Source organism: Rhinolophus sinicus, linkage group LG07 (assembly GCF_036562045.2).
Source record: "Rhinolophus sinicus isolate RSC01 linkage group LG07, ASM3656204v1, whole genome shotgun sequence".
NCBI lineage: Eukaryota > Metazoa > Chordata > Mammalia > Chiroptera > Rhinolophidae > Rhinolophus > Rhinolophus sinicus.
Genome location: NC_133757.1, coordinates 100,461,649 through 100,484,568, shown reverse-complemented (window position 1 = coordinate 100,484,568; position 22,920 = coordinate 100,461,649). Strand labels below are relative to the sequence as shown.

The window sequence follows — 22,920 nt, the reverse complement described above, 5'->3', positions numbered from 1 at the left end:
TTGACAATGGGCATTGTTGATGAGTACTTGATTGCTTCAGTTTTGTTCTCCTCAGTACGAACATTCGCCTAACTTTTTAGTTAGACTGGAAGAGTATAAACAGCTAACCGCTCTGCAAGTGGATTAAGTTGTTAGACACCTCAGCTGAAGTAGTATTTTACGTACACACAGGGTTTTGTCTTAATGGACTCTAAAGACAGTTGATAACTATGGATTCTTTAAAAGAGCTAAGAGGCTGATTATTTTCTAGTTCATCTCTTAGAGCAGCTGTTGTCAAACTTTTTCGTCTTAGAACTCCTTAAAACTTTTTGAGAAACTCCAACAACCTTCTGTTTATGTGAATTATCTATAGTACTATTTGCCATATTAGAAATTGGACCTGAGAAGCTTAAAAAAATTATTCATTAACTAATTGAAAAAATACACCCATTACGCATTAATATAAGGATTTTTGAGTGAAAATTTACTATATTTTACAAAACAAAACATTTGTAAGAAGAGTGGTATTGTTTTATACTTTTGTAAATATTTTTAATATTTGGCTTAATAGAGCTCAGCTGGAGTCTCATATCTACTTCTGTGTTCAGTCTGTTGCGATATGTTCTTCCAGTTGAAGTATATAAAGTATATGAAGAGAATCTGGCCTCACACAGATAGGTAGTTAGAAATGGGAGGGGTATTTTAACAGCTTTTTCAAACAATTTTATTGATATGCTACTGCAGAACTTGAAAAGTGGTAGTTTCTTAAAGGTCTCCTTGCAATGAAGAATATAAAACTATGTCAATGAACTTTTCTTATTCTCTTTTATGAAAACCCATTGGTCTTACTTACACATTGAATGAATGGATCTTTTTACTCATGCATGATTTAGAAAGATCATGCATTGGTCATGAGTAAAGCAGTCTTCCAAATCTTGGCCCATTGTACAATATAAAAAAAAAATCACATTTGTCACATCGCTACCAGTCTCATTTAAAAAGGCCTCAATTATTGGGAAGCTGTCAAGCTTCTGATGCTGGATATAGATTTTCAAGAAGTCTGATTTTTACTTGAAAGCTGAAATTGTATCACGGACAGAGTACTAGCAGCTGTTTATCTTGAGGTGACAAGCTCAGTTTGTTCATTTTCAAGAAAATATCTGCCAAATACCCAAGACTGAATGACCATAGTTTGTCCATTATTTGTTTTGTTTCAAATAAAAGTATTCCGTGAAAAGACCAAGTGCAGGCGCCCTGAGCGCACAGCTCTGCGTGACTGCGTACGAGGAGATCTCAGGCTATGAAGCTGACTCTGACCTTGTTTCCTGTATGGCATTTCTCCTTACACCCTTTTCCTTCTTGCTGCTTAATTCCTTTATGGATAACTAGAAGGAAGTGGAAAGATCCCACGCTAACTTTGGATGGAATGGAAAGAATTTTTAAATGCTTTCCATTAAATAACTGTGTTTTACATGTATGAGTTGCACTGGGTGGTCACATCAACACGTTTTTGTAGTAGTTACTGTAGTGATCTTTAAAGATTAGATATTTTTACTTAATTTATTTAGCATTTGTCATTGAGAGCTTTTTTCTCTTCAGGAATTTTATTTTTGAAGTCCCTTCCCCCAGCAAAGTTCTCTGACTCCCCTTCCCTATTAAGATAATGATGAGCTATTATATGTAATTATAAAGTATTTAAACATTTTAATGCAAAAGTTCGTGTAGTATGAAAGTGTGATATAAAGTATCTTTAAAAATTGGTTTTGGTCTTATGCCAATACAAGTAAGTCTCTTCCCACTATACCCTCTAAAAAGATTATCACCGTGGGTAGATTTAACAATATCCTGTGGGTGGTTAATAGTTAATGTTCACGGTAATCTACTATATTACAGATTGTTTCAGTTTGCTAGTGTATAAAGAAACAACCTAGCAATATGTTTACAACTTCTTTATTCTCAAAACTCCTTACTGTTTTCCTAGAATTCTTTTCTATGTTTATGCTCCTCAAGTTTGACTGTATTTTCACTTTTACTGGCTCCTTTATTTTCTGTCCAAAAAAAAAGATACTGCCTTCAGTCTTTTCCATCCACTTCTAGTTAATTTTAAGACATTAGAGGCTAGTTTCCTTTGCCATCACAAAGTGGATTTACTGCTCATGTTGTGCTCTGAAGTGTTCACTGTGATTCAACAATCAACTACTACAGCAAAATAATCTGAAAAGATAAGGCGCCCTTTGGAAAGGGACTGGAAATGTCCCCACTCCTCAAATTTGAAATGGCGGGTTTCTCTTGGTGAAAACTGAAATGTCCACATGAATAATCTGTGGGGTTAGTGATCATTATAGCTTCATGCATTATTTCTCACTGAGATAAATTTCTCCTTTAAATCATTGTCTCATTTTCTTCCCAACTATATTTTACCTTTGTTATAAACACCATGCTTTGTAGTAGTTTGAGTATAATATTAATATCTTGTTAATTTTGGTTTTTGTTTTAAATCTTGAAATCCATTGGATTGAGTAATGTGTTTTTAAATTTTGGTCCCACAGATTTTTATTTTGCTTTATGTCCTTGAAAAAAAAATATTGCTTATAAAATACAAACCTTCAAGAAAAATAAGTTTTGATGCACATTTGCACTAAGGCAATCTTTTAGTAATCATTTAATGATGAACATTACATTTTGCTTAATGTCTATCACACTGTGGAACTCCCCAGGATGATTTCTGAAGTTCATTCTTGCTTTCTTGTTTCCTGTCCTATTCCACTTAGTCTTGGGGGTCAAGTGTGGAATAATGAGTGAATGTCTTATTCTGTTTAGTGTTTTATTATAGATTTATGGTTGTGTGTTAATACTGTGAATGACTACTTAATGGCACAACCAGGAGATATAATCTTCCATAATCTGACCCATCTGGCCGGTTGTGAGCAATTGTAACAACTGTAATTGTCTGGTATATAAAATTAAGTATTCTATCTAGTATTGTACTCTTAAAATAGCATGTAGTAATTAAAAATTTGAAATTGCAACTAAAATATGAATAGGTGAAATATTCTATTTTAGTTGCAAAATAGAACAGGCTCTTTTAAAAGCCTTTTAGAGCTTTTACAGAGAGGGAGAGATTAGATGTGTGGTTTGGGCTTTGTTTACTCATTTATGAGAAAAAAGATGGGATGTTGTCATTGTAAGCTCATGGTCATATCAGTAGCTGACTTCTTTTTCAAGAGAACATTTAAAGAATTTCTATGGCATCTGAAACATTTTCTATATTGAGACAATCTTCTATTTCCAGGCAAATTTACTTGGAAGCATTTCCTGTCTGGAAAATATTTAATTACACCAGAGGGGCAGTCGCAATTCTATTTCTGGTAGCAAAGTCCATTGATTAATGCTTCCATTTATAAATACTGTCATTTTGTTTAGGAATGAGCATTATCAAACCATATGAAAACTTATATGTTTTTATACTTATTTGAAGACATTAGGTTTAAAAATGAAAATATGTTTGTTAAAAATTAAATTCCTAGAGTCAGTAGAGTCTTTGAAAGCAGGTAGTATCTTGCATGCGAATGTATACCTTTTGTACAGCATATCATAGGTGCTCAGAAGTATCTTGGTTATATGTTGATATCTTTGGATCAAACTCCCAGAATTAGCATTAGTTAATATTTCTAGGAGTAACATTACAGATCCACCTGCGTTAGCAATTCTAGACAAGAATATCTACCCAATCCGAGCCACCTATCCAACATTCACAGTTGCCGAAATCTTGAGTGCAACTGACTTTTTTGAATATCTTGGAGGAATATTGAATGCTTCTAGTGTATACCAGTCAGCTAGGTGTTTTTTTATACGTTTTGCTTATTAAACCTCCCTGCAGTTCTAAATTTTAGGTATTGGTGTCTCTACTGTTAGGAGATAAGCATGTTAAGGTCAAAGAAGTTAACTATCATGTCCAGTGATCATGGGTCACTCAGATGAGTCAAACATAGATATAGGTCTTTTCCATTCTCAATACATAAAATTATTTATTTTTAAAAGGTAATTTAACATATATTACTTTTGTGCCACTTAAACTTTTAATTTGATCTAAATATATGCATATATATCAAATAATTCAGCTACTTTAGATGCTTACTTACCCTTTAAGAACCTTTAAAAGAAAGAGGCTACTGAATACAATGTCCCATGTGAAGAATTAATGAGTTGTACTTGCAATGATGGTAGGCTTTGTCTGATTCATCAATCTTTTTTGTTGCAATTAAGTGTTTTCTCTTTTTTTCTCTCATCAACAAAATACAGAATTTTTTTTTTCTCTTTAACCTTTCTAGTTTTAGTCCAATACAGAAATGGGTTTTCACTGGTACGTAGTACCATTTCATAACAAAGAATGACTATGTAATTAATTACTGTATTTTAAAAGTTAGATCTACTAATATTATAAATAATGAAAGCCAAATCTTGCTGAAAGATCTTTTGTAAGTATGACTTTTTAATGAACCCTAACAACTTGCTTATATCGAAAAGTAGTCATAGTTTTAGAGGCGAGAAACCACCGTCATAAGATTGCTTGTTTCTGCATCAGAAAATATTGGAAGTGTTTTTGGTAATATTTAAGAATATTAAAAACATATTAAGTAATTTCAAGGGATTTTTAAAAACCTTCTATAAAACTGATTATCTAATTGTGTATAATTTTTAATCAAATTATTGCTAACATTAAGAAAAGTACTTTTTACTTACCTTAAGTTTGGCAATTTTTAATTTAGAAAGTAAGGATGTTAAAAAGAAAACCTCTAATCTATTGTCTAATTATCACTGTAATTTTTAAAAAGCAAGAACATTTCAATATTCCCTCTCCTAAGTAGGGAGACAGAAATCTCAAAATAAAGTGTAGTTACCACCGGGAAATCTTATCCCAAGATAGATTAATTTCCATTCATGTGGTCTGCCTTTTTCTATCATTCTGTATCATGTTACCCCATCTACCCCTATTTTGCTACCCACTAATGTTTAGTAACAGCCATGTTAGATAATATGACCTTAGGAACTTGAAAGGACTTTAGGAATCTCCCAGCCAAGCCTTTAATACAATTTATTTTTTCCAATACAATCACTGACTTTAGCTTCTGCTTTAAGATTTTAAATTACACTTGGCACTGATATTTGTGAGACAGTCCTTACATAATGTGTGTCAAAATTGTATCCTACTGCCTGGTACAAAGTAAGGATTTAGTAAATCTTAGTTATTATTTTTTTGTAGAAAAGGGCTAATTATTAAGAAACTTTTCCTTGTGGTTAGCTGAAATCTGCCTCCCTGTAATTTTAGTTCATGGTTCTCGTATCTTCTAAAGCAACGCAAATGAAGATTCATATTCCATTTCATATAACTATGTTTTAGATATTTAAAGAGAATCCTACTCCATTAAGCCTTTTCTCTGTGTTAAACATTCCTAACTTCTTGTAGCTTTCATAACTACCTTATCATTTTCTGCTGTTAGGAACACTACAGTTACCTTCTCTCCCCTAAGTCTTGAGGTCTAGAACTGGCTGCTACAACTTCTGTAAGGCCTTGTGATACCCGACAGTGCAGATCAGAGCAGAACTTCTTATCTTCCTTGCTCTGAATAGTATGTCTGATAATGTGACCTGAGATTATATTAGGGTTTTAAAGCACTGTGCATTGGCTCTTATGAAACTTTTGACCGCTCAAATTTACAGATAACCCTTCCCACACCCCCTCTCCCCATGAATGTTCCTCTAGCCTGAGCTCCCCTATCCTGTGCTTGTACAAGTGACATTTTGATGGTACTCATGTAGGTCTTTATATTTATCCCTCTTCAATTTAAATATGCTGGTTTTAGTCTACTTTTTTCACCTGTCAAGTTATTTAAAATACCTGATTTTGTCAATAAACACATTGGACATCTTTTATGGTTGCACAACTGTCCTGTCTGTTTTCTCATCTTAAAGCTGGTATAATAATACTTTACAGGTTAGTTTTGAAAAAGTTTAAGTGGAATCACTTACGCATTCATTCTTTGACCAATTACTGTGTTTTAAGTACTAGAGGTACACCATAATTTATCCTTTATAGTTTCAGTTAAATAAAATGTTGAATCGTCCCTGCCTTTACCTAACTTACATTCCACTTTATGATCAATATTCCTCTTTTGGTTAAATAAAAATAGAGGGATAATTAACAATTCATTGTGTTTGCGCAAACATATTAATCATAAGGGAATATGTCACATACCAAATTAGTAATAAAGATAATAATGGCTGTTTGCATTTGGAGTGTTGCTTTGTGAAATACTATCGTTGCAAGCTCACTTTGAGGCCTTCACCTCCAGAAAAATCAGTACAATGATTTGCAACCAGTGTACAAGGACTATTCACCCCTGTGACCTTGAGCATTTCAAGAAGAAGTCTGATCTTTTCTTAAAATAGGTTCTAGGAAGTGAAGTAAGCTTTGTTAAATCAGCTTTTAAAGTTTGTTCATTTTTCAAATAAGTGTATTTTTAAAAGCCCCATTCTTTATGTTGGAATTTCTCACCGACTTACAGCCTTTTTTATTTGGTTTGTTTTTCTGCATTTCTCCATCACATACCATTTAAAAATTTTCCTCTATGTTTAATATGTTACATGTAAATATTATTATATTTATCATGGATAGGTTACTACCTTATTTTTTCTATTATGAATCAGATGCAATATAAACAGTTTGTTGGAAACTTTTTTATTAAAGAAAGAAATAGCTTAAAGATTACTCTGGAACATATCTTCGGAGTATATCTGGGTGATCTTTTTTGGACTCAATTAGATTTTTCTGTTACTACGTGCTGATTCAAGTAACAGGTTCTCTGTATTTCTAAAGTCCGTATTTAAATTCAGCTCAGGTATTTATTCAACAATTATTATGGATCAGGCATTGTGTTGGTATCTCTCATTTTATTTCATAATTAAATTATTTTTAATAATGAACCTGAAGTGTCATTTTGTTTGATCAAAGTAGAAAAAAATAAAATTTTAGCACAGATTTCCTCTATAATTGCTTCGAGAGGGTTTGTGTGGAAGACCTATCTGAGGTAGACCCAAAGATGGAATAGATTATGTGAAATATAGGATTGAATTACAATTATAAAGAATTTTTCAGATAATCAGCTTTTCTTTTGGGAAAAAATATAGTACTAATGTTGGGGGATGTACTGGGAAAAGAAAAACAAACCTTCTGACCATACCTAGTACAATAACTGTATTTTGCATTTGCTTAGTACCTAATTGGTTGCAAATCATTTTACTGATTTTTCTGGGGGTGACGGCCTCAAAGTGAGCTGTGTATTCATACAGAAAAGAGCATTTTTAAGTGTCATTTCTTTGGTGAACAATAAAACATTACGAACCAAGTTTGTAAAATTTCTTGTTTCTAGATCAAAGAATAAATTTTTCTGGCCTCTCCCACAGATTATCTCCCACCTCTGTAGTTTTTTCTCTGGGGTATGGGGAAGAGGGAAGAAATCAATATATAGTGGATAAGTGAAGTAAATTATATTAGCAACCTGGAGCTCTATTTTGTATTCTTCCAAACTGCTAACTTTATAATGTTACACACTTTATTTCTCTAGGAAAGAACTATTAGGCTGGTGCAAAAGTAATTGTGGTTTAAAAGGTTAAAAATAAATGCAAAAACCACAATTATTTTTGCACCAACCTAATACATTATTTTATTGCTTCCCTTGGGTTTTGACCAAGTTTAATTAAATGTTTGTAAAGCACATTGAAATCTATGGATGAACACTACAGGTATTATAAATGAACACATTAATCCTAAATGTGATTAATAATTACTGAGAACAGACCATTTTTCTCAACTTCACAGTAACTAAAAAGCATATATTTTAGGTGTGAAAATATAAGTGAATATAATGCTTATCGAATTTAGCATAGAAAGGCTTTACAAGTAGTTTCCCAAACTATGTATGTAACCTCTATCTTTTGGATCATTGTGGCTGATAATTAGAAGTCATTAGATGTTTTTGACACAGGGCAGAAAGTAGTTACAATGTCCTATTTCTGGCTGGATATATTTAAGGCTACTTGTTAAGTCTAGATTAAGGAATGGGGTAAATATAACCCAGATTAAGGCTACTTTAAGGTGTGATTTACTATTTTTTTGTGTGTAAAATCTATAATGAGGGCTTCTCTTCATTCTTCAGTTTATATTTTTTTCTTAAGCACTGTTTAGCATATTTTAACCTAGCATAATTGTGTTTCAATGTACAAGGTAATATGGATAGTAAAGCTTCTGTATTACAATCATGAGTTTTAAGATACGTAGGTTGTAGGCATGGTGCCAGGTTGTAAGAGAAATCACACCTAGTCTCTGCAGAAAAGCGTCAGTGCCTGAGGATGTGTGATTTTCTGACTTCATCAGGTTCTCAGATTGGGTTAGTTTCCTTCTTGAGAGAAGTGATACATTTTTCCAGAGAAAGGCAAACAATGAGAAACCTTCACATACAAAGTCAGGCACCATCAGCACGGGGCTAATTTGACTAAAACTTGGAGAAGAGTTTTTGTCACATAGATGTGTGGGACATCGGCTAGATGGATGAAAATGATAGAACTTGATTATTCTTGAGTTGCCATTTACTATACACACACACACACACACACACACACACATATACATATATATGTATGTAACATTTAGATTTATCATTTTAACCATTTTTAAGTGTACAGTTCAGGGGCATTAAGTACATTCACATTGTTATGCAACTATTACCACCATCCATCTTCAGAAATGTTTTCATCCTCCCAAACTGAAACCGCATACCTGAAATAAGAACTCCTCATTACTCTCTGCCCCCAGCCCCTGGCAACTGCCATTCTACTTTCTGTGTATGAATCTGACGACACTAGGTACTTCATTTAAGTGGAATCATACAATATTTGACTTGTTTCCCTTAGAATAGTGTCTTCAAGGTTGATCCTTGTTGTAGCTTGTAACAGAACTTGATTACTTTTTAAGACTGAGTAATATCCCATTGTATGTCTATACCACATTTTGTTTGTACACTCATTCATAGATGGACATTTGGGTTGCTTCTACTTTTTGACACCATTTACTTTATTTTTAAAAGACATTATTTTTTAGAACAGCTTTATGTTTACAACAAAATTGAGAGAAAGATACCAAGATTTCACATACCCTTTTCCCCCTACACATGCATTGCCTCCTCTATTACCAACATCATTCACTAGAATGGTACTTTTTTGTTTTTTAAACCAAGGATGCACCTACATGGACACATCATAATCACCCAAAGTCCCTAGTTTACTTTAGAGTTCCTCTTGGTGTTGTACATTCTATGGGTTTGGACAAATGTATGATGGCCCATATCGATCATTATACTATCATGTAGAGTATTTTCTCTTTCCGAAAAATCTTCTGTGTTCCACCTGTATTTCTCCCTTTACCTCTAGCAACTACTGATCTTTTTATTGTCTCCATAATATTACTTCTTCCAGAATGTCATATAGTTGGACTCATACAGTATGTAGCCTTTTCAGATTGGCTTCTTTCCCTTACAATTATGAATTTAAGTTTCCTCCATGTCTTTTCATGGCTTGAGAGGTTATTATTTTTAGCATTGAATAATATTCCATTGTCATGGTGTACCATAATTTATCCATTCACCTACTGAAAGACGTCTTGGTAGCCTCCAAGTTTTGGCAGTTATGAATAAAGTTTATGAAATTATGAATGTAAAATGAGTTATGAATATAAATCACAGATATAAAATTATAAATATAAGGATCCATGTGCAGGTTTTGTATGGATGTAAGTTTTTAACACCTTTGACCAAATACCAAGGAGTGTAATTGCTGGATTGAATGATGAGTATGTTTAGTTTTGTAAGAAACCATCACACTGTCTTCCAAAGTGGCTGTGCCATTTTCATTCCCACCAGTAATGAATGAGAGTTCCCGTTGTTCCACATCCTCGCCAGCATTTGGTGTTGCCAGTGTTTTGAATTTGGACTATTCTGATGGGCATGTGGTAGTATCTCATTGTTGTTTCAATTTGCATTTCCATGATGACGTATGATGTGGAGCATCTTTTCATATGCTCATTTGCCATCTGTATATCTTTGGTGATTTGTTTATTGAGGTCTTTGGACCATTTTTTATGAAGTTTTATCTTATTGTTGAGTTTTAAGCATTCTTTGTATATTTTGGGTGAGTCCTTTATCAGATGTGTCTTTTACAAATATTTTTTCTCAGTCTGTGGCTTGTCTTCTAATTCTCTTCATACTTTCTTTCACAGAGCAGAATTCTTTACCTTTAATGAGATCCAGCTTATCAGTTAATTTTTTGATGGATTGTGTCTTTGGTGTTGTATTTAGAAGTGTATCACCTTACTCAAGTTCATCTAGGTTTTCTGTGTTATCCTGCTATTTGTAGGAATTTTATAGCTTTGCATTTTACATTTAGGTCTGTAATTCATTTTGAGTTAATTTTTTTGAAGGGTATAAGGTCTGTGTTTCGATTCTTTTGTTTTGTTTTGTCTTGTCTTGTTTTGTGTACCATTTTTTGACGAGACTGTCTTTGCTCTGTCTTATTGCCTATTTTCCTTTGTCAGAGATCAGTGCTATTTACTTTTAAATCACTCATTTGTCTATTAAAGAAAATTGTTTGGAATTTTGATAGGATACAAGATCAGATATGGTCATGCTAGTGTCCATTTCCAGTCAGTGGAGATTTCATTCATTCAAAAAAATGTGAGTGCCTATGATATATACCATGGTAGGGGCTGCAAGTACTGTGGCTAATAAACACGGTGCCACCCATCATGGCGATTTGAGTGTAGTGAGAGAAGTAAATACTAAACACTTACATGATTTCACGATTAAATGTAAAATCACAACTGTAATAAGTGCTACAGGAAAGTGATACACGGTATCATGGTAATTTTGAGGCAATTTCACCAATATGTTTTTGGGGGTGGAGTGGTAGTCATTCAGGGAATGGGGGGGCGGGTGAAGGAGAGTTCCAGGCAGATGATATAACAGGTGAAAAGGCACTCTTGCTCATTCAAGGAAGCGAGAACAGCCCAGGTGACCTGGAGGGCATGAGTGTGATGTAAGTCTTGAAAGCATACAGATCTTGCAGACTTATTATAATAAGAGTTTTAGTCTATATTCTGTGAGCAATGGGAAGCCATTGATATGTTTTAATTTGAAAAATGGAGCTCAATGGATTAAGTTAAAATTACCAGATTTGGGTTTTTAAAAGATCCCAGGAGGTAGTATAATAAATGGGTTAGGTGGATGGGTTATAATTGAATCCAGACGGTTCAGTAAGAAGACTTTTGCAAGTTTCAAGGCAAAAAATAATGATTGGAGTGGGATGATAGCAAAGATGAAGAGAAATCTGAATTTGAGAAAAGGTCAGAAATGTAATTAATGGATATTGTGATGAATTGGACATGGAGGAAGGTGGTAAGGATAACTTGTAGATGTATACATGGTGTAACAAGACCATGATGCAGAGTGCATGGGGTAAAGGAATGGTAGAAGTCAAAGTAGGTAATTCTTGAGAGGTTTGGTTGTAAAGTGGGGAAGAACTTAGGCTGTACCCATATGAGAATGGGAAGGTTTCTGGATTTTGTTTCATTTTGAGTTGAGAGAGACCTGAACGTATTTAAAAGCCAGAGCAGAGAATCTCCATTGTGGGGGAGAGGTTGAATATATGTGGAGAAAAAGGATAACGGATAGTATTAAAAGTCTTTGAAAAGGGAATGTTGTGGATGGGCTGGGGGAAGAATCCAAAATAGTGATGTAGAGGGAATGGTTGCCTTTAGATATGAGGGGAAATACGCAGAAACTAGAATGCATTCAGTGTTAGATAGGCAGACAAGAAATACAAATTAGTAAGCACTGACAACTCCAAAGTCAATTATTAGAGTTGCTGGATTCTATTTTCTGTAATGTATACCACGTACAGATTTTTTTTCTTTAAATTAAAGTTTATTGGGGCGACAATTGTTAGTAAAGTTATATAGATTTCAGGTGTACAATTCTGTAATACGTTATCTATATCTCACATTGTGTGTTCACCACCCAGAGTCAGTTCTCTTTCCATCACCATATATTAGACCCCGTTTACCCTCTTGTAGAGCCCCACTTCCCCCTCCCCCTTTACCCTCTGATAACCACTAAACTGTTGTCTGTGTCTATGAGTTTTTGTTCTTTCAGTTGTTTGTCTTGTTCTTTTGTTTTTGGTTTATATACCACGTATCAGTGAAATCATATGGTTCTCTACATTTTCTGTCTGACTTATTTCGCTTAGCATTATAATCTCAAGATCCATCCATGTTGTCACAAATCGTCCTATTTCATCTTTTCTTACCACTGAATAGTATTCCCCACATGTGGATTTGACTATGAGAAACTGACCAGTGCTTCAGAGTTAAAATGTCCTTGTCAACTATAATGTCTTTCAAATACCCAACCTAGGTGAAATTAAAAGTTTATGGTAGAATAACATATACTCATTAAATTTCCACTCTACTTTTGAAATAAGTTTGATTTTTCTTTTTTAAATGGAGTGGGTTTATTTTGATATTATTTGCAAGGTGCTGTGTGTATGTGTGTATATGGATGTTTGTGAAAATCACATCTTCTAAATTTATACAAGCCTTGTTAAATGGGCATTTTGTAAATTTTTGATAGATGCTTGTTTCGTATAGCACAGTGATATCTGAGGGTGGGGAAGAGGTCACATTCATTCCTTTATTCATTCCTTGGTGAAAAATCATGTTTTAGTTCAAAGCTGTTGAAGTAAGTCCTTGCTCCGTTTTCCCACCCTGTCTTCAGTGATATTATTTGGAGTCAGCAATCAATGGATTCCATCCCTCTGAGACTTGCTTAACCTACAGCTGCTGATATAACACAGGCAAGAGCTTGTTACTTTATCTGAATTGTCCATCGCTACCTTAATGAGTGAAATGGTTAAGTAGAGGAGGGGGTGAGCCTTAAGGAATGTGTGTACCATTTGAGCTGAATATTTCAGTGTATATAGGGAGAGGGAGGGTGAGAGAGAAATCCACTTACATCACTAGAGCTGCATTGAGTGTGAGCCTTGCAGGTTAAGAGACAGACTACAGTGTCTTGCTTTCTGCAGGAAGCAGCAATGCCGTTTGTTTCCTAAGAGGAATTTTTTTATTTAGAAAAGGAAGCTTTCTCTCTACCCAGGAAATGGCTTTCCTTGTGCGTTGCTATGCCAACTGCCTGCAGCCATGGTCCTCCAAAGTAAGCACAATAATGTAATTATATTGGTGTATTGCATTCAGACTCATGATTCTCGAGATTGTGTGTGCATGTGCTGTGTCTCGGTTAGTGACTCTTGCTAGCAGTCATGCTTGTGTCGAGTGTGAGGGACAGACATCATTAAATTAAATGTCCATCAGTGTCATGCTGCTAAGATTAATTGTGCAAACTTGGTTAGTGGAGTGGGACAGAGATCACTGGTCACCACTCTGTCAGCATCATTAGCAGCTAGGGAGGAGGTCCCGATTCACACGCTCTGCCCTGATTTTTCTTTCTTTCTTTTTCTTTTTTTCCTTGGTTGAAGGGGTTTGTATGTGTGATTGCAAATGAAACAAGAGTATTAACAATGCTTGGCTGAATGCTAGAGACTGGTTCTCATACCACCCTGACTAATATAATTCTGTATTAAGCCTTTTTGAGGGGAGTCTGTGTGCAGTCAGCCATTTTAGTTTTTTTTTTTTTTTTTTTCCTCCTTTTCTTTTGCCTCTTGTTCTTCCGTCTCCGAAATGATCTTGTTCTCTTGGAGGACTGAGAACTGTCTAAGGTTTCCTCAGTCTTGTCATAGCCTAAGATGGTTAGAGTTTCAGTGTTATAAAAATGGAGACGGACACTGTTCGGATTCCTTTTCTGGGCTTACAAGTGTGAGGATTTTTTTAAGCTTGGCAGTAGTGACACTTTAAGCTGCAGCATGGTTTCCTCCTCCCTCTTTTTTTTTTCTTTTTCTTTTTCTTTTTTCTTTTAATTTAATGCTGTAGAGGGTGACTTGACATCCATGAGAGATTGGTACATGATGTGTAAATTCAGTTCAGCATATGTTTCTTCATTATGAAACCACTAGCAATCCCAGCTAACCATGGAGTTATGGGCCAGCAGGAGAAACATTCAGTAAGTATCTCAAATGCTGCTTGTGCTTCGATAGCACGTCATAGAGAACTGCTTTAAAATGGGAATTATTGCTATTGCTCTTCAGGCAAAAGAGGGATTTTAGAGGATATAATAGTCTGTTTGGAGGAGGGAGGGTAGGTTACAACAGGCTTGTTCTTCCAATTTTGTTGTGATTTTTAAAAAAATATTTAAACAAAACCGACTGTTTAAAGCAAAATCACAAACATTGAGAAATATTGGACAGCTGATTTTTATAATCAGATATTAAAGCTTGACAGTTCATCCTTAACTTAATACTCGAATAATATTTTTTAAATGTCTTTATAGTTGAATTTAATGAGAGAGCATGAAAATGGTTATTGGGAACCGGCATCTGTAGTAAGGAATTCACATGGAGGTTTGAGTGAAGGAGGGAGCTTTGACTATTGATTTGGCAATAAAATAATTGGTGGGACTCATCCAACTGCTTAATATGTATTAATAGGAGATGAAAACACAGAATATTTTTTGAATGCCGCAAGTATTACTCCTTTATAATTGATCCCATGAGTCAGCTATGCATTTGTCATGCTGAAATCCCACAGGCAGCTACTGCTGTTTGCGAGAAAACACTTTTCTATGGCGAACATTAAGTCTGAGCCTCCTGTTACAGGAATGTGAGTTCTCACAGTGCTACTTTTATATCACCATGTTGGAAGTTTCTGCCATCGCACTAATTGATATGATATATATATATATGGTTTTTATAAAAGCCCCAAAATGAAAATGCATAAATTTAGGCAGCTTATATAGTGATCTAAGTATTTTTGAAATGTCTGTTTTTACATCCTAGCATCTAGGAGGTATTATGTTAGGGTATAGGAATTATCTTTTATGTATTCTAAAAAGGATGAGGTGTTAAACTTCCAAAAATGGAGCTATATCGCCGAGGCTTTGAAAATTTATAGACAGAAGGCCATGAGTTTAGAATATGAGATACTTAGGTTTATGGCTATAATTTGGTTTTGTTCATCATTGCGAACAAAGTTATTAACTAAATCCAAGAGATTTTCTCCGATGAAGTGACTCTGAAGGCATCATCTCACTCTTCCAATGAACCACAGGATGTCCTTAAGGCCGTGGCCGTGTTGGAAGCGTGTTCCGATGCTGTGCTTAGAGCCCAGCCCCCTCATAAGGAGATCCTCGTAGAATCTCACTAATTAAATCTCTTTGAATCAGATCCAAAAAAAAGATCAGCCTGATACTTTGTTTTACTAATAGGAAAGGTTGTTGTAGAGAAGTTCCACTGTAGTTCCGTTTTATTAACAGGGGCTTTGAAGTGAAGCTCCTCTGTAGTCATGATTTTTCCAGGTAAAAGTGAGAGCATTAGTTAAACTATACTTGAGGAACCATAGAAGCAAAGTTTAAACCACAGTTTCCTTGTTTACCTTTTTCATGTATCCTTTCTCAAAATGGAGGGAGGCGGAGGTATTTACATTAATAATACCATTTTCATGAACAAAGGAAATTGCTAAAACTATTTACTAGTGGGGGAGGAAAAAGTATTAGTCTAGTAGTTGGGACAGAGGATACTAACTGCTATGTAAACTCGAGTGCCTAGTGTTGTATTCTGTAAGCATCTTTGCTTCCCGATGGGTACTTTGTATTTTACTGAAATTTAGGGTAATGCTGTGACTAAAGTGATACTAGCCACAAAATAGCTTTGACTCAAGCAATTTCGAGAACACGTGTGAGTGGTGTTTCCCATGATACTTTTATTGCAACTTGAAGTACTGTAATAAATAGAATTTGCCATCCCAGACCATCATATGTGGCAGAGCTGGCAGCTAATGAAATCAGGATCTTGATATATACTTGTTGATGTGTCCTTTGGTTCTCTAGACTTTGCTGTTTCATGAGCAGATCTTTAAGATTTTAATTATGTGGAAGGAGCTGAATAGGAGGATAACTACTCTGACTCTCACAGAATAGGTGACTCAGAAAACAGTTGTAGAGCAAAAATCAGTGAGAACGCCCCTCTTTTGACTGATGAGGCTTTATGAGCATAATGTCACAGCTAATGTTAAATGACTAAAACTTAGTAAATTCACAAGTACTTCCATTTCTGCTTCTTCGAAAAGTTTGTGGCTTTTTAAGTGGCTTTGTTTCTTTGACTGCAGAAGAGTGAGATGCAAAAAAGCAAAAATGGGGGCTTTTAAAGCTATAATTGAGCACAAATAGTAAACTCAGTTATTCTATTTTGTCAGAATCCTTAGAGCTTATAGGATTTTATTTATTCATTTGCTGTGTAGCTCAATGCATATCTCAATTGCTAGCACATGACCAATGTATAATAAATACTGTTGAATTTCTCATTTAATTGAATTTTTGGATTAATGAAGTCTCATTTAACCCTTTAAACTAGTAAGTTTTATATATTTTATCCTATCTCCTCCCCCTCCTCATTCCATCTGGTGAGTTGATAACACTGAGATAAATACCTGTGTGTCACCCAAAATGCATCCAGAACTGGGCCATGTTCTTACAGTCCTCTAGTGCTTTCAGTTGGTCTTCAGAGAAATCTTGTGAAAAACAAGTTATTACCATTTAAAATAAAACAGGTTATTACCATTTAAAAAATGTATTATAAAACTGCATTTCCCAAAAGACTACTGTGGAACACTAGTTGTACAGGCTATTCATAGATGTTACATGAAAAAAGTTTTACAGGCTCAGTAACTTGGGGAAAATCTTGGGATAACATTAAAGATGCCATTCCTCTATTTACCAACTGTTTTGCTTTTTACCCCCCTCTCCTCTTTTTTGCCCGCCTCAGGTTATCTAATGGGAATAGTATTCCTGAAGCATGCTTTTGAAAATTCTGCAATAGAGGATGACTTTGAAACTTTGTAAAATTTTTAAATGAATCACTTGAAATAAATCAACTTGATACTATCAAACTGATAATCTAGTACATTTTAATAGAAATTAGATATATATGTAGTGTGCTATATGTATAATAAATAAAACCTCAGTCATGATTAAAGACTTTTAAAAAGTGGTGTATATAATAAAATGCCTTCCTTAAATGTAGGGCATAAATAGCCATAGCTGTCACTTATTGAGCCCTTATTGTATGACAGGTACTATATTGTATATTCTCTGACTTAATTATTAAAACGACCCTCTAAAAACAGATGTTTTGTCACGTTTTTAGAGATGATGAAACAGGCTTAGCAAGATTAAAACATAGTTTTTTCCAAGGACTAGTAAATGGTGGAGCCATCATCATTGGAATCCAGGTTTGTCTGATTGCACAGCCCTTTAACCACAGACCTGTACCACCACCTCTCCTTATGTGGCCAGAGTTAGTCTAAATTAGGTGTGTAGGTTGTAGTGTTATAAGAGCTGATATTAACTGGTGGAATAGATGGCTGGCAAAAAATACTTGCTTTTCTCCCACTACTCTGTTTTATTCTGATATGTGTGACGTTCTAAGCACCGTGTGAATACAAAAAAGCAGCAATGTCATAATCAAGATTATGTTATCACTCTTTTAAAAATAGTTTTATCAAGCTACTTCTTGACAATGCAGTCTATCCTTTTTTATATTATCTTGAGATTTGAGTTGAGATGATCAGGAATAGATGCCATTGAGACCAGTTCTTTCCTCCTCCTGCTTTTCTGTGTTTGGCCCTATCATGTACCTTCTCATTTTTACTTCTTAACTCTTTAAACATAAATTTGATGCCTCAGCTTCCTCTGTTCCCTTTGTAACGTCTGACAGGCTGACCTTGGCCAATGCAATGCTGTTTGAAGCATGGAGTCTTGCTATTTTGTCTCCCCTGTTTCTGCATCTTACTGAAGTGTGCGTCTACCATGGAACCCAACTTCAATGCATGTACACGTCTCTGAAGTCCATACTGGCCGTGGCTCATTTGTAGCCATAAATATCGATTTCATCATTTCAATCTCTCATCCAAGAAGGATGTACTATAGCTTAACCATATGTCAAAATTCCTGTTGATTGCAAAGGCCTTCTATAATCTACATTTTTTCCCTTACGAACATATTTTTCCCCCAAAACTTTACTTTTTTAATTTAGGACAAGATGATCTAATTATAAACACTTCAGGCTCATTTCCTTTTCTTATTTTCCAGCTTGCAGTCCTCTTTGCTTTCACTTGTTCCTTGTCTCTTCTTGTTAATCTCTGCTTTCTCTGAATAATGATTTAATGGCACTTAATACATGATGCTCAATTTTATTAATTCTTCTCATTGGTGCTTGTAAGTTGGTTTATCTTTACAATTAAATGAGAAATCATATTTTGAGTGAATTCCCCCTGCCCCCCCCCCGCCACGTTCCTTGTATCATGTATTAAAGATATGGTTGGAATTCAAAACTATTTGTCAGCTGTTAAGAATACAATCTATAGAAGGCATTTCTAGAATGGAAGAATAATATGTGAGGGTCCAAGGCAGGAAGGTGTAGGACATGAAGAATCAGAAGGTTATGAGGAAAAATAATGAGATCCTTACTATTGGAATGGATTATGTTAGAGAGAGTAGGGTCAATGCAGGTGATGGGGACGAAGGTATTAGGATACCTGACAACTGAATAATAATTTGAGGATCCAGCAAGAGTGTAACATCTCCTCTCCACCCCCTTACTTTCTCCTCTATCTTTAACTAGAACAGATTTAAGAAAACTCAGTTTTTAAAAAATTGCTTTTATCTTACTGTGACAATTTGACCTTGGCTGTAAACATTGGGTATAGTACCTCTTTAATATAATTTGATTGATTCATTTTCCTTAGCGATGTAGAAAATAGCACCAAGGTTAATTATAGATTTTGGGCTATTCCTCTTTTGGGTTAAGGCTTTACCTTTTTTTAATCTGATCTTTATTTTGTTTATAATGACAAATACATTTCCTGAGATGAAATAAACATGTCTCTTGGGGAGGTCTTCCACTGTGCCAGCTAGCAGAGAGGCCAGAGAGGATGCAATATCCTACTGTTTCATTCAAGGACAAGGTCATCTTGCCTTGGATGTGGGCCAAGAAGCCCTGGCAAAAAATAATAGATTTTCTTACCCTGTTAGAAGTAAAGAAATATGCTTTAGAAACTTTCTAGTGCATTGTATACATTATTTATACGCATAAGATTGCGAAAAGCTCTATCTCAATGTAGGACATATTGAAGAAATATTCTTTTAGTCAAAAGAAATATGCTTCCCATTCTTTTAAATATTATTTAGTAATGAGTATGTTAAAATAGAACTATATAAAAACAAAATCAATTTAGATTAGTGGGAAAAGAATGATCAACTTTAAAGAAAGAAGAGTGCTCAAAATGCATCATTAGAAGCTCAATTATTTCTTCTCCTTTAGCTATTTAACCATAGTAAGAACACTAATCACAGTTTTTCTCTCGTTTAAAATATAATATTTTGTATGTTTGAAATACTGACATTTACTTTGCACCAAAATACGTGCTCTGTAAAGTTGGTCATATAGATATAATTATCCCTGAAATATAACCTGAAACAACGTGAAGTTTCTTTAGTCCTTTTGCTTGGTTTCAGGCCTGAACACACTCTTGAATATTTTATTTCTTTTTTTTTTTTTTTAATTTTTCTTGGGGAATATTGGGGAACAGTGTGTTTCTCCAGGGCCCATCAGCTCTAAGTCGTTCTTCAATCTAGTTGTGGAGGGCGCAGCTCAGCTCCAAGTCCAGTTGCCGTTCCTAATCTTTATTTGCTGGGGGCGCAGCCCACCATCCCATGCAGGAATTGAACAGGTGACCTTGTTGTTAAGAGCTTGCACTCTAACCAACTGAGCCATCCACTGCCGCTCCGGAAGCTCAGCAGCAGCTGGTTGTCTTCAATCTAGTTGTGGAGGGTGATGCATCTCACTGGCCATGTGAGAACTGAACCGGCAACCGTGTTGTTCAGGGCTCACGCTCTAACCGACTGAGCCATCTGGCTGCCCCTTAAATATTTTTTGTAGGTACTCTGTTTTGCAATCCTTCCAGAGTGATGGTCAGTTTTCTTTATTTTTCTGTGCCTAATAATAATCATGTAACAATTATTTTTATTTAAATCCTTAATGAAGTACTTTTTAATGCTTACATTACATTATATGCTTAGCTTAAAAAAGGAATAACTTATTACTGTCATGTCTGTAGCACTCTTTTGTAAACTTTTGAAAGCTTTTCCTATTTAGATCAAATAGCCATTTTATCATTATCCATATATTCTATTTGTGTTATGATTTATTTATGAGCTTTTGAAAAAAAAAGATTTTAAAAACAAAAGAAAAACAAGAGTCTGGGTGTGCGTAGAGATATACTCATGGGGAGAGAGAGAGAAAAATTCAAAATGTAAGTTTGTAAATGTGTCCCCAAGGTCTTATTTTCTTCACCATTAAGAAGTAGTCTTTATGTCTGAAGACCTGACACATGCTTGTGATTGCTGCCATTTACAGAATCAAGATGCCAGTACCATTAGGACTGCCTTAGGTGTTATGCAGAATGGGCTAAATAGAATAATGCCTATTTTTTTGGAACATGGATAAGGGGCTTGTACAAATTATAAGAGAGCATAAATACACATTTATCCTCTAAAGCACATTAAGGAATGATACATGTATAACAGAGCACACTCAAAAAGCAACAAGTCCCTTTACCAGTATATAGTGCATTACACAGATGGTCCTCATAAACTCTTGGTCCCTCATCTGCCTTTCCTGTTGGTATATACTCTGGGTGGTGAATGCACAATGTGATATATAGATGAAGTATTACAGAACTGTACACCTGAAACCTATCTAATTATGCTAACTATTGTCACCCCAATAAACTTTAATTAGAAAAGAAACATCCTTGCCACATAGAACTAGTCAGTTGTCAACCTCCGCCATTTTCTTATTAATTGAACCTCTAGCATAGGCCTTGTATGTTAGTTAGATTGTATTCTCTCTCACATACAGAGGGTGCCAAAAAAATGTATACACATTTTAAGAAAGGGAAAAAAGTGTTGATTGTAATACTCAATACATACCAATAACAAAAGATGAATACAAGTCACATTTGACTTATGCAATTACAAGAGGTGCTCAAAGTGGTTACCATCAGCGTCCAGACACTCCTGATTACTGTGAACTACTGCTTGAACATAGATAACAGCTCTTAAAATGTGTATGCATTTTTTTTGGCACCCCCAGTATATGTGTATATGTACAGACATATACATATATAGTCTGTATATAATATGTAATGATCTTATTTAGTTGCTTAATCTGTGATATATGATATCTGCATAGTTTATCAGTCAACACCTAATCTGTTTTTATGTGTGTGCATTAAGTCACTATATAAATATTCCCCACACTCTTCAAATCTCCATTCCTTATCCATACACCAGATTTCCTTTTATGACTTATATCGCATGTTCATTATAAAGGCTGTTCTTAGAGACATCTTAGGCAAGGATTAACCTTACATTTGTTGGTTGATAAAGTGACAGTCTGAAAAACACCTTTAAATTATTAAGGTACGTATTCTTCTTAAGTGAATTCTAGAGAAATACATTGTTGTTTATAATATTGACTTGGCTTGATTATAAAATGAAATATACTTCTCTCTCCCCCCATATATGCATGCATTTTGTGCATAGTGTGTGTGTTTGTGTAAATATTATTAATCTATAATATTATTTCTAATGTAGGACAAGCTAGAACTTAACATTCTGCCTAGCTTACTTTGTTGGTAAAGGCTGATTTTCAGGAATAAATACCCAATCTTTTGTGATAAATTGTGTTTTATTTTCTTACTGCTCTATATTAGAGATCTTAAAAATATGGCTTATAATGGGGGCACTTCATTATGGGTTATTTCCAAAAGGTCAACATTTCACTAATTTTAAGTGCTAGTACCTAATTTCACACCTTTCATAATAAAAGAAAACAATGAAACCTGGCTGTAAAAAAAATGTAGAACTGTAATCTATTGATTGCCTCCATTTTCCGAGAACAAAAGAATGGGTTCAACCAGACATTTTTGCTCTTTGGAGTATTTTTGATATTTGAAAGTACTTTAAAAAAAAATTTTTTTTTTCTCAGTAATCAAGAAATGTGAGTATTGCAGCATATAGTTTTTCTGGGTTTTATGGAACTGAGAAGTTTATAGTACCTTTAATTTTAATGAAAAAGAAGATTGCTTAAAGTTGTCAATAAGGATTTAGGATTCTTTACTCACTGGGCCTGTAGTTGGTTGGGGGAGGGGGGGAAGGTTGACAGAAGTTGAGTGATGAGTGCAACTTACACCCCAGAATTCTAATGATTGAGAATATGAAGGATGAAATTAACTTTTTCTTTATGGCTAATTAATCTTATAGTTATTTGTTTCCTATTAAAAGTATAATTTTCTTCACTTTACATAGCAATTAGAAATATGAATGTGTTTTATAATACATTTATGTTATATTAATGTATGAGACTTCCTAGTTCTCGTTGAAATTCATTCCATTTGCAGAAACAGTAGAATGTCAAAAACAGGCTTCTTTAAGGATAACGTTTACCTAAATATAAAAATAATTTAAGACTGTTTTATTTAGGAGAGATACCTTTTGAATAGTTAAACTAATTTTCAGTGCTTGCTTTGTTTTGAGTTATAGTTATTTAGGTGGCAGTTTGGTCTGTGGCTTGTCGGTGTTACTAGTTTTGTGCATAATTTATTATTTA

The 22,920-nt window shown here is 34.6% G+C and overlaps 1 protein-coding gene across 15 annotated transcripts in view; it reads left to right on the top strand.

Annotated features, from left to right (window-relative positions):
• The window catches only part of RAPGEF2 (Rap guanine nucleotide exchange factor 2), a 214,642-nt gene that overhangs the window by 118,508 nt on the left and 73,214 nt on the right, over positions 1-22,920 (top strand). Inside the window, exon 1 of one of the 15 annotated variants that reach the window (XM_074338385.1) lies at positions 13,148-13,295. The exons of 10 other annotated variants lie outside the window; for them this stretch is intronic. In XM_074338385.1, the coding sequence (XP_074194486.1) occupies positions 13,242-13,295 (54 nt within the window). In that variant the 5' untranslated portion in view covers positions 13,148-13,241. Of the gene's footprint in view, positions 1-13,147; positions 13,296-13,902; positions 14,199-22,920 lie in introns of those variants that run through there. 4 more of the 15 variants (XM_074338383.1, XM_019733147.2, XM_074338384.1 and 1 more) reach the window with 4 other exon arrangements.